This window comes from Patella vulgata, chromosome 5 (genome assembly GCF_932274485.2).
Source record: "Patella vulgata chromosome 5, xgPatVulg1.2, whole genome shotgun sequence".
Classification (NCBI taxonomy): domain Eukaryota; kingdom Metazoa; phylum Mollusca; class Gastropoda; family Patellidae; genus Patella; species Patella vulgata.
The window spans coordinates 53,372,595-53,389,471 of NC_065883.2; the positions used below are offsets into that span (position 1 = coordinate 53,372,595).

Genomic DNA, 16,877 nt, shown 5'->3' on the forward strand with positions numbered 1-16,877 from the left:
ATTTTTCGTACAATCAGGGGCCATAATTCATGAAGTTTCAGTCCGATACATGCCAATATCAAAAGCAACCGAGATCTTTTGGAGTTAAACCTATTTTCGTCAGAATCGGATAAGAATTGTGACCTGTGGAGTGTCCACAAGTAATTGTGGACGGATGGACAGGGGTGACATCTTTGGGTTATAAACTTACATGTCAAGTTTCAACAAAATCAGATAAAAATTGTGACCTCTATAGAGTCCACAAGAACTGAGATCTTTGGGTTATAAACTTACATGTCAAGTTTCAACAAAATCAGATAAAAATTGTGACCTCTATAGAGTCCACAAGCTAAAAACGTGATTTTTCGTACAAACAGGGGCCATAATCCATGAAGTTTCGATCCGATACATGCCAATATCGAAAGCAGCCGAAATCTTTTGGGGATAAACCTATATTTCAAGAATTGGGACCTGTAGAGAGTCCACAAACAAATTGTGGACGGACGGACGGACGTCCGTCCAAACGGACAGGGGCGACGACAATATACGTCCACATGAAAATGTGGGCGTATGAAAATTTTGTTTTAACAAAATCAGATAAAAATTGTGACCTCTATAGGGTCCACAAGCTAAAAACGTGATTTTTCGTACAATCAGGGGCCATAATTCATGAAGTTTCAGTCCGATACATGCCAATATCGAAAGCAACCGAGATCTTTTGGAGTTAAACCTATTTTCGTCAGAATCGGATAAGAATTGTGACCTGTGGAGTGTCCACAAGTAATTGTGGACGGATGGACAGGGGTGACATTATACGTCCACATGAAAATGTGGACGTATAAAAATATAATAACTTTTCACTGAAGCCGTGGTGAACACTGAATACATTTTAAAGGTAATAGCGCCTGTGAACTAAAAGAATGTCCTTACCCAACAGCTCTGGTAATTCTAGAATCACATTATTCTCAAAATATGTATTATTCTAAAATATTCTTCAAGAGAGAGTTAGAGTGTGAGAGAGAACGTCCACTCGACACAACATAGGTCATTTCCAGACCAACACAAGGTTCAATTTTATTCAGTAATTGGTTGCACGTGGGGTCTTCAGCAATGTGTGGAAACCAGAGGACCCGAAGAAAACCAACAAGTTTGGTGACCGTGTTCCTTGTTATGTACTAGTGTGGGATTGAAACCACACCACTTGACTCGATGACGGACCATAGACCACCCAACACCACAAAATTATTCAGACCTTTCAGCACTATTAATCTATGTTATATTTTACATTATCAATAAGAGGTAATGAAATTTATGGATGAAATATAAAACTTACAACATATATTCCACCATGTTGACCATGATGTATTTTATTGTGACGTACTATTGGATTACTATTAGTTCGTATTTGAATACCAGCTAAAGCATTACCTGAAAATAAAAATATTTAAACTGTACAAAATATTTACAGGAAACTGAAAGATTGTTATATATAAATATAACATGCATTTCTGTATAAAGTTTTACTAACAAGGGTTCCTATGATACACAGATCTAAAAATGAAGGCTAGTATTAAATGTAAATCCATCAATGGAGAATGGGTAGGCAAGAGGTTCTAGGAATCTATTAATTCTTTAAAAAGATATTGCCATTTGTTTCTATATTTTTAGTTTAGTATTTTCTATTAAGATTATTAAGAAGCTTTCATATTTATTTATATTTAGTGTTTCATTTCGTAAATTAGTCCGATGTATATAAAACTTAGTTAAAATAATTACATGATTAACCAATGACAAAATATCTCCATTCAGGACTAGCTTATGTTTCATTAGCAAAAAATTTCATTCGAGGAAGTCCAGCACATGTACATTTAACAGGATTATTCATGTCCACATGAGCTGAGCTGAATAGAAAGGAAAGAAAAAGAATACTTGTGTTATTTTAAGAATGGAGTAAGATTTGTGTACTTTACCATGTATATTGTTATGTTCTATAAGACCTCTACCATCACCAAATATATACACACCACCTTGATGACCATTATAAATTTCATTTTTTCTACAAAATATAAATTTCATTTTTTCTTCAAAATATAAATTTCATTTTTTCTACAAAATATAAATTATCATTGTGTGTGGTCGAGTTTGGAAAATTATCAATTTGCAGAATTCTTATCAAATAATTCATAGAATCAGTTTCTGTCTGGAGTAAGTTCTGTTGTTGTCAATATTCTTGTCTGTATTTGATGGTTACTGTTAACAGGATTTTTGGGATGACCTGGGCGACCTTCGGTTTCACAGATTTTCGTACTATAATCAAATTATCTGCATGCGACTGACATTTAGTTCAGGCATACCATTCGATAGAGTATGGTCAGGATAGTTCAAAGATGGCTGACAAACTGAGACATGAGTAGATGTGTCTGAAAAACATCATAATGTTGCTGATTGCCGTTGCGTTATTTACACCATGGGCTGTATTATACTAATTTAGGGTCCATGGCAGGGACGGACCGCGACAGACGGAGGCGACGGCAATATATGTACACATTTTAATGTGGGCGTATAAAAATCATATCTAGCTGTCACACGAAAAAGTTCCGTAATATATTTATTTGTCTAGTTTTAAATTTAAATACCAATCGAGCAGATCCTATCCCCATGTTTGAAATTCTTTTTGTCGAATTGCGCGCCAATACTTATTAGAGCGAAAGTTGTGAGGATTGTAGCTTTTTGGAATGTGCAGTGGTAAATCTATATGAAACCTGTAGTCTCGATTATCACTTCAGTTAGCAACCTTGTGATCGGTAAATGTAGATTCAAAGAATGATGACATTTATATTCATTTATAACAACAAATAATATCTAGGCATTTTCACGAATCTGGTAGGCTTAGCGTATTCTGAACGGTCGCTCGGTGAACAAAAATTTTGACACTAAAACAAAAAATTAACAGTCAGCAGGTTTTTTCAATGGGCCGGTTGGGTTACCGGAAACAGAACATTTTTTTTTTTACCTTAGAAAACACCCTACAGAGATAACATATGCTAGATTTAAGTTTTTCCTCAAAAGTCTAAATGAAAATATCCCTTTGAAAAAAATGAATTTTAATTTTGTTTCAAATACAAAATTCTTGTACCAGTACTGTGGCCTTAATAATATGATCAGTAAACAGGTAGAAGTTACTTACCTTATTGTTGGATCACTATTCGATGTAATCCATACACCAGCAAAATTGTTTGAATGGATTTTATTTTCTATAAACTGTCCTCTGCCATTTTCATGTACATAAATACCACCGGTTTGACCATGATGAATCTCACATCGTACTACAGTTGGGTTAGCACCAGCTTTTACTTCAAAACCAGCAATTCTGTTGTTATGAATATCACAGGAATCAAAATAACCCTGGAACAAAAATATTTATTAAAACAGAAATTCTTTTATTCCAAATCGTCATTACTGACCAGGCAAAATACGTCCACATTCAGGCAGTTTCGGTCCAATTTTTACAAAAATCAAACTCAACCTTTCTTGATGTGTAACAGTGATATATTTAAACATTTTTTAAAAATTGAATACAAATTATGACAACAATTGGGTCAACAAGCTAAAAATGTGATTTTTCGAACATTCAGGGGTCTGATTTTCACGAAATTCGAACTCAACCGTCATTACGGAGTAACAGTGATATATTTGAACATTTTTTTTTAAATCGGATAATAATTGTGACCTCTAGAGGGACCACAAGCTAAAAACGTGTTTTTTCGTACAATCAGGGGCCATAATTCAAGAATATCGAAAGTAACCAAGTTTCTTCAAAATCGGATAGGAATTGTAAACTGTAGAGTGTCCACAAACAAATTGTGGACAGACATATCCAGGTGGACAGGAGCGACGACAATATACAGGTGTGCTTATTGTAAAACAATTACCAGTAAAGCAATATACAACAAATATGTCTTTACATAACGCATAGTTTTGAGATGATTTATTAAGATCAGATTTTGTTTTTGGTGCCTTCAGTCTTGTCAAATCTCATCCCATTTCTATAAATTTATATTTTGCGTGTATAATAGGCCTATTGTTATTTTGAATGGTATCAGAACCTGAATCCCTGATAGAAATTACAATTTCTTTTGTAAAAGATGCTTACAATTATGCAGTGGTAATGAAATAAATGGTGGACCGTTTTCTCACTCAAGAATCGTTGATATAGGTTTCTCTATTGTGTTTCTGACCATTGGTGATAATATAATTTGAAATAATAATATTCGGTTATGTATGCTTGTATATTTTACATGCTGTATGAAGCAACAGTAAACAGAATTCAACTATTAAAATATTTAAGTTTGTGGAGCCCTCCGGTTTGTTTCAAGGTATCTATATGGAAGCACATTAATTTCAAAGCAAAAGATAATAAATCTGCCGTATTTGAAATTGATCGATCACATGACATACCTGTGAGAAATATTCTGGAAACACGACGAACTTGAAAACTCACGTAAACCGGCATAACCTGGAGTGAGGGGATCAACACAGTATGACAAATGAAAACGGATAAGGATAGCCTAGTGATTTGGACAAGGAACGGAATTCATGTAGTCTGGCAGTACCCCCTTTAGACAAATCATAAATAACAATATACCGGTACTGACATTCTTAGTGACAGAAAGTAAACGCTCAACAGAACAGAAATAACCAAATCAATCGGACATATCATAGTCAAAGACCTTTGCCCTTTTTCTGTGCTTATTTTTATATTTTTGCAAAATACATTTTATCATGTTTACACCAAATTCTTTGTTTCCACGCAATATGTATCGTATCGTGACCCACCAACAAAGTCCCATCAATAGTGTATGAATTTCATAAAGATTGGAAGAAAACTGTTGTCGGATCGTAAACATAACTTGCAACAATGTGAAACAAGGGTCACAACTCCAGAAGAAATTAATAGAAATAGCTGAGTGAAATTCTACAGGATTCTTTGTTTCATTAATTTAAATGATGCATATATTATAAATTTCAAACAGATCAGATAACTTTTATCATTTGAGTGTTCACAGAATTCAATAAAGTGAAACAAGGGGCATAACTCTAGACGTAATGGAAATTGCTAAAATTCAATAGGCTTCTTCGTTTCACTAATTCAAATAATTTAGATAAATTTCATACAGATCGGATGATAACTTTTGTTGTTAAGAGTGTCCACAGTGTTCTACAAAATGAAACAAGGGCCCTAACTATAGACATAATTAACGGAAATTGCTGAAATGCAATAGGCTTCTTCGTTTCATGAATTTAAATAATGCATATAATTTTCATACAGATCGGATGATAACTTTTGTCATTAGAGTTAGAGTGTTCACAGGGTTCTACAAAGTGAAACAAGGGTCATAACACTAGACATAATTAATAGAAATTACTGAAATTCAATAGGATTCTTCGTTTCACTATCTAAATAATGCATATAAATTTCATACAGATCGGATAACTTTTGTCATTGGAGCGTTCACAGGATTCAACAACATGAAATAAGGGCCATAACTCTAGATTTAATTGATGAAATATGCCAAAATTCAATAGACTTCTTCATTTCAGTAATGTTAATAATGCATATAAATATCATACAGATCAGATGATAACTTTTGTTGTTAGAGTGTTCACAGGGTTCAAGTGAAACAAGGGCCATAACTCTAGAAGTAGTTAACGGGAATTGCTGAAATTCAATAGGCTTCTTTATTTCACTAATTTAAAGGATGCACATAAATTTTATACAGATAGGCTTCTTCGTCGCATGATCTTTAACATTGTTTATAAATGAGAGAGAGAGTTTTAAGCATCCACTCCTCACGCTAGAGATTGCCATTGCCATTCGATTGAGTTGAGACTTCTGGTGTATTTCGCCAAACATAACTGATTAGAAATTACAGTAAAATCAGAAACAATTCAATGTACATCAGTTTATATACATTCATATTACATTATTTATATGGGTTGCAACCCATTTGTGTCCCAAATCGCTAATATTTGGGACCTAGAAATTGACACAAATGGGTCGCAACACATATAATAATGTAATATGAATGTATATAAACTGATTTACATTCAGTCGTTTCTGTTTTTACTCTAATTTCAAATCAGCTATGTTCGGCGAAATATGCCAGAAGTCTCAATCTAATGGCAATCTTTAGCGTCTTATTATTCCAGTCTACACCGATAGTATTTCTTTGCAGATCCTTTCCAGATAAGAATGTGACGGCACCGTTTGACATGACTTGTGGACTATGTCTAGCCTCATTCTTCGAGTCCCTTGTTACAAATCGAGCTGAAACGCATTATGGTACACGCAATGGTAAAATGTTTATTTTGTCTTAAAGATATATTATGGGAGATAAGATAAAGAGATGGCAGTTCTCGCTATAATAGTTAAAAACTAGATAGTGTAAAGGTAATTTGCTGGAAATTCCAGTCAAATTGATCTACTATGAGCCGAGAAAGAAGCGGGTGAAATTTTTGCATAGTCTCGGTCATTACTAAAATCATTAATATAAACAGCATAGTCTTGATTATCCACTTTTTCTGATTTAATCATCAATAGCCGTTAGCGGCATATAGGAATCTAATCCAGGCAACATCGAAGGCTAGCCTTGACATCGAGAGTTTATTATGGTCTGGATAAGTTAATTAATGTCTAATTGATAATTTAGATAACATTTCAGGCCTAAAGAAAGACTTGTAATAAGCAGATTTTGCTCTTGCATAATGCATGTTTAAATATTGGATATCAGAAGCCCATCTTTTCCTGGTAAGATCACAACATCAATGTTGATTTAAGTTGACAAATAATTCATGATTTCAATGTCGAAAACTTTGGATGATATTGAGTTAGAGACTTAGCTACTTTAAGCCTAACTCAAAAAATCCCTTTTTAACATTTTAACGAATTGTGTGGACATTGTCAAAATTATTGTATCGGCATCATGCAGATTTTGCGAGTTTAACGTCCACTCGACAGAAACTAGGTCATTTCAGGACTGACATATGGCCATTTTGGGACTAACATATGGTTCAATAATTTTATTTCACTATTTCGTTTGCGTGTAGGGGGCTTTAGCAGTTAGAGGAAACCCATGAGGTTGGACAGGTGACTCCTAGTCATGTATAACCAGGGAATCGAAACAAGCCAGTTGACAGACCGTATGAGTATGATACACGCGCACGTGCTGAACATTCGGCCATTCAAACCCCCTGTATAAATTCAAAGTCAATTGGATATTAACATTAGCCTCTAGAACATCCACAAGCAATTGTGGATACCGGATTGACAGACGGACCGACAGCAATATATGATCACATTTCAATGTGGGTGTATAAAAAAACCCAAAGCAAACTAAAACCAACAACTGTAATACATTACATAATAATCTGAATTTAGAAGAGAATATTTCTAGAAAGACACAAAGATAAAGACGCAATTATACTGAGAATGTCATTCAGATTTGATTTATATTATAATACTGTACATTTGAGATTATATGTACTCAGTACAGAATTCTTACCATTCCATTTTCAAACGTAAATACACCAACATCTCTTCCATGGTGTATATGGTTTCTTCTCATTATAGGTGTAGCATGATTTTTAACCCAAATACCAGCTAACGCATTACCACTAATCTCATTATCTTCATATACCCCCTGTAACATAGTAATAATACATATTATCTTCATATACCTCCCTATAACATAGTAATAATACATTATCTTCATATACCCCTTGCAACATCAATTAAAACGTTTATAATAAAATAACCTTTTATTTGTATGCAGTAAATTCAGTTTGGCTGCAATCTAATTGCTTCGTTCATTTCTGTATTACACAATAAATGAAAAGCACAAAATTAGTCCCATTCAGTTATATATCCTGCATTACGTAAGAGCTAAATTTGTCTATTGCAGGTTTTATTTTGACTTCAATTGTTATATAAACTATTATTTAGACATTTATTCACATGACAAGCATAAACAAATATCTAGACCTCTAAACATCTTACCGTAGCATAATCTGTAACATACATTCCAACATTTTCACAATCTTTGATATAGCAGTTTTTAATAGTAGGATCAGCACCCGAACCTGATACACATACAGCAGCTCCAACTACAAAAATAATAATTATATAGTTTTAATTCACCACACCAAAGGGGTAGAAGTCGTCATTTTTTGCGAGCATCTAAGGGGATTCTCACAACTGTGCGAATCTTCCAAATCTTTAGATACAGCTTTAATTTTGCTTCCAGAAGCCATGTCAATGTCCTAAAAATTCAATTGATAACTGCACAAAGTATTATAATAAATGAATATAGTTTATGTGCGCACAAACGAAAGTGAAAAAAACAAGTGGCAGAACTTGACAGTGACAAATAGAATTGGAATGACGTAATTTAAAGCCATTATATTGATGTGGAATTAATGAAATCAAATCACTCGAAAGGATAAAATGGAACCCAAAATTATTTCATTTCAAGGTTGGCCTGCTAAAGCAGCTTCCTTTAAATATTATTTAAGAGGGATTAAAATAATAATTAGGAAACAAATAAATTTTTATGGTAATTGAAATTCAATAGAGTTGCACCATTATAATACAGATTCCTTTCGGTGCTCTATTTCTACAAGACACTGTGTTGTGATCGGGGAATTTTCCACACAATAACATAAACACAAAAACAAAAGATAAAGGCCAGCCAGAAACTCGCCAAAATTATATAACTTAGAAGTAAACAGTATAAAACAAAAACGTAACAAATATTTTATTTTATTATACATGTAGTATTCTATAAAGTAAGTAATACAAATTTGATTCAAAGCATCCTGACTGACATTCAATAGTTGGACTCAACAATTCTAGTTTTGCAGCGTATGCTCTTGCGAGAATCCTTGCGCGAATTAGATTCAGAGATTCGCGTGAATTTCTTGCCCCATGTCGGGAAATAATTTAATGTATATTTTTTAGTGATATACCGATATGGGTACTGTCGGTTTTATGATTTATCAATATCTGATGTTGACAGTGAAACATATCGGCCGATACAGATACATGATTTAACAATAGTGACTCATTAAAAAATATAACACATTAAAATGCTTCGAATATCATGGTAATTGGTGTAGATGTATGTCAATGTTAGTCATAAAACGCACGGTACTGTTTTATCTTGGGGAATCAAAGACGAACACAATGTTTATTGATGGAATAATTGGGTCACGCTTGCTACGAAGTTTAAAAAATAAACACTATCCATTGAGAACTTAATTATTTGTTGCATGATTAATTAGTAAAGCACGATAGTGCTTGATATTAGGATTTTTCTACTACGGCACCAAACATCTGAAAACGCTGTAGTTAAAATGAGCTGATAAGGCACCAATGCATTTCTTCATATTTAACACTTTGTTGTAATTCTCCATCACAGATCATACAAAGTTTTTTATTCATTGTAAATGGACAACGACTAGTACAATGATTTTCAGTGTCAATCTGGTTCTAATTATATTTTGTTGGAATATTAATTATATCAAGTTATCGAAATTTGTTTAAACCTTTTCCCTTCGATCTTTTAGTTAATCATGTTCCCAATGGTTGTGTTCACGTGACAACCATAACTAAAACAATACAGATTTTGATGAAATTTATGTTTATATCACTAAGATCTTGGTTCCTTTCGATAATCGCACATATCCGAATGCCAACTTCCTGGATTAAGGCCCCTGCTAGAAGTAGAAGTTACAATTTGTATTCAATTTTAAAAACCATTTAAATATATCACCGTTACACATCAACGAAGGTTGAGTACAAATTTCGTAAAAATCTGACCCAAACTGCCATACAAAATGGCCATTCCTTGTACGCAAATAGTGTAAAAGTATGTAATACCAAGGTTGTGGACACTCTAGATGTCATAATTTTTATCCGATTTTGATTAAACTTGAAATGTATGATTATAATCCAAAGATCTTGGTTCCTTTCGATATTTGCGTAAATCGAACCGTAACTTCCTGGATTATAGACCCTGACTGTACGCAAAAATCATGTTTTTGAAAAATCTGATTTTGATTAAACTTGAAATGTATGATTATAATCCAAAGATCTTGGTTCCTTTCGATATTTGCGCAAATCGGACTGTTACTTCCTGGATTATGGACCCTGACTGTACGAAAAATAATGTTTTTAGCTTGTGGACCTGCTAGAGGTCACAATTTTTATCTGATTTTAAAAAGTGTTTTAATGTATCATCATTACACCCTATTGACGGTTCAGTTCAAATTTTAAGAAAATCAGACTGAAACTACCGGACAAAATGGCCGCTCCTGGTATACAAATAGTGTAAAATAGTGTAAAAGTATGTAATACCAAGGTTGTGGACTCTCTAGAAGTCACAATTTTTATCCGATTTTGATTAAACTCAAAATATATCTTCATGTCCCAAGTATCTCAGTCCATATCGATATTCAAGCATTTCAGACCATAACTTCCTGGATTATGGCCCCTGATTGTACGAAAATTGCTTTTTTTTTTTTTTAAGCTTGTGCGAGTATCTTCCCTGTGGCAACTGCCGGTTGTCTTTTGTATATCTGTTTTCTTTTAATTATGTTCTTCTTCCCTAATGTAATAAAACAACATACCAACAGATGTACTACGTATTCTACAATGTTGAATTATAGGAGAAGAATTTTCTGTCACTTCCAGTGCATAATGTCGATGGTGGGGTACAGACGATGTTATATCAGGAGAAAACTAAAATAAAATAGTTTTTTATATCAATTAATGTTTAGTTGGAATACAGGGATGCAGATTTAGCAAGTAAATGGCAAACCACATGAGCTAGTTTTAAATAAGTTAAACAAAAAAAGATGATCATAAGTAAAGGGCACATATACTTGACCCATAGAGCACGGTTTTGAAATCCCCCTGACACCCCTTTTCTTAAAAGCACATTCACAATTCAAGTGAAATCAGAAATTCTTGGCAAATTCAGACAAAAAAATATATAAAATTCCTGTCAGGAAATGGCAGGTACTTCTCAATTAACTTTAAACATGCATAAGTCATTTTTAAAAGACTAGCTAATTATCGATGTAAATAGATCACTCCTTGCTTGCATGTAATACAGTAAGTGAACCTTACTTTTAATGTAACATAACCTAAATAAGCTCCATTGGCACCTTCTACAAACATTATAGTGGATTCCATTTCACGTTCAATAAATACATGATCCATCACATTTCCTGGAGCTAAAAAAAATTTCATTAACATTATGATTCAAAGGTACCAAAAATATACTTTATGTCAAAAAACACATAAAATTACTTTAAAAACTCAATAGAATATAGAGATTTCAAAGTATATATATTGTTCATAATATTTTAAGAATAACACAAAGAATGCAACAAAACATGCAACTGCAGCGACTCGTCGCATATTTATTCTTTTGTAAGTTATGGGGTAGTTACAAGACAATTTCATACAGATCAGATTATAATTTTCGTCTTTTGAGAGTTTACAAGGTTCTATAAACTGAAACAAGAGCCCGAACTCTGGAAATAATATACAGAAATTGTTGAAATTCGACAGATTTTTTCGATTAACTAATTTATCTAATGCATATAAGTTTCATACAGATTGGATGATAATTTTTCTCGTTTGAGCAATCACAAGGTTCAACAAATTTAAACAAAGACCAAAACTCTAGAAGTAATTAACGGAAATTGCTGAAATTGAATAGGCTTCTTCATTTCACTAATTTAAATGACACAGATCGAACGATAACTTGTCGGTCGAGCGTTCACAAGGTTCAACAAAGGGAAACAAAGGCTACAACTCCAAATGTATTTGAAGGAAACTGCTGAAAGTCAATAGGATTCTTCATTTCACGGAGGTGACGGCAATATACGACCTCATTTCCATGTGGGTGTATATAAAAATCAGTTGATTCAAAGTTTATAGTTAATAAAGATCAACTTATATTTAAAGTTTTGTCTGATCAGCTATTTGTTTAACCATTACATACCTGCTCCAATTAATGTGACAGGTGTATCTATTAAGAGTAATTCTCCTTGATAAACGCCAGTGTGTATAAATATTAATGGATCATAGATTTCTTTAGTATCAACATACTGATGAGCTGGTTCTATAGCATCAAAATACTGAAATACAAAAAAATTAATCTTCAAATCCACAATTAATTTCAATTTCAAACACTTTAATCAGCAAAATTTAGATAACGTCTGCAAGCTGAGAAATAGTCATATTAACCCATGACTGTACTGCCCATGAATATATATACCATCTACTCAGATCCTGTCTCTCACCTAATTGCTTATAATGACCATGCTTTGTCTCGCCGACATCCCATGACGGGCTGTGTATGGTGCTATCTGCCTTTCCTTACTATTTGGGACTAACCAGGTTAATATTTCAGCTACAGTATAAGTTGTTTTGGCATGAAAAAATAGCACAAGATAGTTACTTACCACTAAGTTTCTTCCTTTATATCGTTTGCGTCGTACTTGTGAAGAATTACTATATCCCGGTCGAACATGAACACCTCGGTACTTTTTTTAAAAAAAATGGAAAATAGAATGAAATTATATAGAATTATCAAATATATACCAAGATGTTTGCTCTATTTTCCCCATTTGTAAGCTGAGGCTCATTTCATGTTATTACAAAGTTTTAATTTACATTGAATCAAGAGTTCATTTACTTTCAAATCAACCTTCTATTTCAGCGCTAATTATCTGACATAAATGTTGGAATAAATTTCTTTGCCACCAGCACTATATCAAGTGATTATGTTCATATTTCAAATCGTAGAAGAAGAAAAAAAGAAATTAAACCCAGTTCATTTCAACTACATTTTGCTTCTGTTTATAAATTTGAGATCGGAACTTATAGACTTTATTAGCACTGGCCAATAGCTATTATGCCTGTCTGGGAAATTTTTATACACGGCTGATCAATCAAAACTCATATTAGACAAGCTTGATTCTCAAAGGCCTGGGTTGTGGTGAGAGAGAGAGAGAAATGGGGCTTAACGTCCACTTGACACAAACTAGGTCATTTCGGGACTAACATATGGTTCAATTTTATTTCCATAATTCGCCTGCACGTAGGAGTCTTTAGTAGTGGGAGGAAACCGGAGGACCCAGAGAAAACCCACAAAGTTGGACAGGCGACCCTACTCCTTGTCAAGTACAACCGGGGATTCAAAACCACGCCAGTTGACTCAATGACAGACTTTATGATACAGCACGCATGTGCTAACCATTCAGCCATCCACCCCTCCTCTGGGTTGTGGTTGTAGCCTGTAAAAGTAGATAATGATTAATGCAAATGACCACAGGGAGTACCAACATAATAATGCAATTAACATACCAGTTGTCCAAAGCTTTCTTTCCATGGATTATCATATTTGACCATTTCTGATGAAGGTATAAATTCGTAAGATTTTGGCTCTGTATTTTGTAACATTAATGGACTGTCATATTCAAATACATCTTTATACAAGGTTTTCCTGTTAAAATAATAAAAGAAAATACAGAAGATTGATGAAAAGGAATGTTGCTCGATTTCAAAAAATTGAATGGAAATGATCTATATAAATAACATTTCGGGCCTAAAGAAAAACCTGCAATAGACAGATTTAGCTCTTGCATAATGTATGTTTAAAAAGAGTTTTTTTACGGGAGCTTTCTTCTCATTTTGAAATTGGCAGGAGCTTTTTATGGCTCCCGCACAATTTTATAAACGTGAATGACTGCAATGGGCTTTACATTATCAGAAATCAATGCTGCATTTGGTTACAAGCCAGATGTTTAACATATTTGTAAATGTTCTTTACATCCAATGATGACAACAATGACTTTCAAACAAAATTTACAAAAAAGTGTTTGAAATTTCACTAACCATAATTCATCATCATTAGCTATAGAATGAAATCTTCTACAGACTTGTGATACTCTACATAAATCAAATTCTAATAAATAGGAGAATATTTTTAATAGCACTTCATCGGGTAAATCTTCTTGTAAATATTTTGCTCCAACAGATCCTAAAATAAAACAAATATTGAATGATACATTATGTAGTAAGTTTATATATTCAATTGAAATAGATCAAAATCTATGATAATTAGATTGCATGATTTTGTTTTGTTTCTAGTACAATATACTAACTTAAGAGTTAATCATAATATCATAATGAAATAAAATGGAGTTTAATGCCCACTTGACATAAACCACATCATATGGTACAATTTTATTTCAATATTTGCTTCCACGTAGGGGTCTTTAGCTTGGTATCGAAAGCATGTCACTTGACTCAATGACAGACCTAGGGGTGATGACTGTCTGCTTTGTGGAAAAAAGGCAGAAATCGCGGTATTCGCGCTCAAAACGGAATTTGAAATCTCACGCAGAAAAAGACAGAAAAGCAGATATTTTCTGATATTAAACAAAAACTCAATACAATTTTGTATGTATCCAAGTATTTTCTTTTTATTCATAAAACTCGAAAATATTGAACGATATCGCAGGGTTTTATGACTATTTTAGTATGGTATTTGTACATTATAGGCTACTTTCATTTCGTCATTTTGGAATAATAAATTTGTTCGAAACGAAACCCCGTCTTCCATATATTAATAATATAATAACTCTGTATTCAAGTTAAAACGGAATTTGCCATTTTCAAAAAATGGCCAATGTAGTACAGACCCTATGAGTATGATCTAAAGTTCATACAGTTTATCATTTATGTAAGCTTATAACTAAGTTATATCAAATAGTTATTTTTTTAAAATACAAGAAAAAAATCTAATTTGATACCTGTTGGGATCAGTGCTGGATTTATGCTTGCTGACTTTCTTCTCCTTTTAACAGGTGTGCAGGTATTGGAAGATATAGGTTCTTTGGTAAGAGTGTCGATAGTTCGACGACGGCGTAAATTATATTTGAGGTTTGGGCTACTGGGGCCTGGTTCTGCCTCCAGGGCTTCAGCTGCAACCAGAGAATCTGCAAACAATAATTATAATATATAAATAATTAAAGAATTTTTATCTATTTTTAACAGTGGCCATTAACCCATCCTTCAAACTAATGTCATTGCTCAATAAAATCAATGATTTTCTAAATTCTAGTCTAGTCATTCAAACATAAAAGCCAATAATGTCAACTATTTTTTGACTTATTTTTGTATTCAATTTCAAACCAGCAAGAAATAAACAACCAATAACACTAAAAGTCTGTAAAAGTCAAAATCCTATAAAAGTAGGTACCTGATACTGTACCATATTGTTATGTTATAGTACGTTATTCTATTAGATCATAAACTGAACATTTTAAAATTGACAGTATGTGACAAGGCCTATCATCTTCTCTTTTCCTAAATTTATTTAAAATCCCAGAGTTTCGTACATCGCATTACACAATACTATGTACCCAGGTCCCTGAAAGTCTATGCTACATAGGCCTACATGTAGACTAGGGCCTAGGTCAACTCTGATTATTATCAATACCACCAGTATTACTATTAATATCATCATTTCTCAAATACAGTAATACTAGTACTACTAGAAATAAGATTGATTCTTCTCGCTTGAAACTATGATCTAGAAACTATAGCTTAGGCCTACTGTGGATTTTTTTACATTGATACCGGTATCACAATAAATAATGAAACTTCACACTAACAAAGTTAAGTAGTTTGTTCATAATCGAAGAAATCTGTTTAAAATTTATGATGGTTCAGACAGTAGAATAGAAGTCAAAAGAAATGAAATGGGGTTTAACATTGCACTGTTCTGTGAAGTCAAAAAGCCATCAAGTATGATCAAGCACTGTGACTGTTTCTCAATCGAGTCAATGCCATGTTTGAACTGTAGTAAGGTAGCTGGTATTGCAGAAACTCCAATATGGCAACTTGTCATTACTTAGGTGTAGAGGCCTAACCTACACTGTAAGTAAATAGTAAACTGAAATTGTTTGGCGATCTCTCGATCTCTCATTCTCTGTAGCCGTAGGGTAGGCCTAGACAGACAGAGTAACTATCTTAGTAGCTAGGTGAAGTTAATTTGAAACCAGGACTATAGGCATACTAGGAGGACAGGTCTACAATCTACATCTACCTATTATCTTCATATTTTCTTAATTCCAGATCAATCCATGTTCTATAGTAGTTCAATTATATGCATAAATCATCATTAAAGATTTTCATGTAGATATTGTAAACATTCAGTTTTTAAATGGTCTGAAAACCGTCAAGACACTATGATGAACATGACGTAGCATTCGTGCCATGGGTATTCTTTTCTGCAAGTGGTGTTGTTTGGCGACGATTCTCCTGGTCCTGTATAATAGTGTATAAATCACAAAATCGAACCAACAAAACCAGCGTCTTCGGGGTATTTTATTTTAAAAGTTCATTCAAATACCAAGGCTTAAGACAACAAAAGAGTTAATATTTAGTTCCCACAACATCAATTATTATTATTCATTCGTGCAAGATGCATAACTATGTCTAAATCTGAACTCGTCTTGACTGATCTTACAATGACCCTTCCTATGCATTCATCTCATTTCATACCTGCATTATGTCTCTTTCGCTGTTCAGATTTAGTTCTGGCCCTCTTTCTAAGATTTCTGGCATTCAACCTGGTAGAACGTGCAGATTGGTTGGACATCTCTGCCCTAAAAGTATGTTAAAAATTGCAATATTTGCTGAATGCTGAAAAAGAATTTAGCGAGAAGCCATATTGAAATGCACTATTTTATCATTGCGTAGACGCAAACGAATGAAAATCGGTCTATGCTGACACGTGACTGTCTAGACCAATTAT

At 33.4% G+C, this 16,877-nt stretch overlaps 1 protein-coding gene across 2 annotated transcripts in view; it reads right to left on the bottom strand.

Moving 5' to 3' along the window:
* Window positions 1-16,799, bottom strand: part of LOC126821436 (F-box only protein 11) — a 30,865-nt gene extending 14,066 nt beyond the window's left edge. For both annotated transcript variants that reach the window (XM_056100938.1, XM_056100937.1), the window contains exons 1-13: window positions 16,625-16,799; window positions 14,869-15,054; window positions 13,949-14,093; window positions 13,418-13,556; window positions 12,514-12,594; window positions 12,051-12,186; window positions 11,168-11,274; window positions 10,666-10,777; window positions 8,036-8,142; window positions 7,542-7,679; window positions 3,167-3,384; window positions 1,950-2,035; window positions 1,313-1,407 (exon numbers count right to left, since the gene is read on the bottom strand). In XM_056100938.1, coding sequence (XP_055956913.1) covers window positions 1,313-1,407; window positions 1,950-2,035; window positions 3,167-3,384; window positions 7,542-7,679; window positions 8,036-8,142; window positions 10,666-10,777; window positions 11,168-11,274; window positions 12,051-12,186; window positions 12,514-12,594; window positions 13,418-13,556; window positions 13,949-14,093; window positions 14,869-15,054; window positions 16,625-16,721 — 1,647 coding nt within the window. In that variant the 5' untranslated portion in view covers window positions 16,722-16,799. The remainder of the gene's footprint in view (window positions 1-1,312; window positions 1,408-1,949; window positions 2,036-3,166; window positions 3,385-7,541; window positions 7,680-8,035; window positions 8,143-10,665; window positions 10,778-11,167; window positions 11,275-12,050; window positions 12,187-12,513; window positions 12,595-13,417; window positions 13,557-13,948; window positions 14,094-14,868; window positions 15,055-16,624) is intronic.
* Window positions 16,800-16,877: the final 78 nt, after the last annotated feature.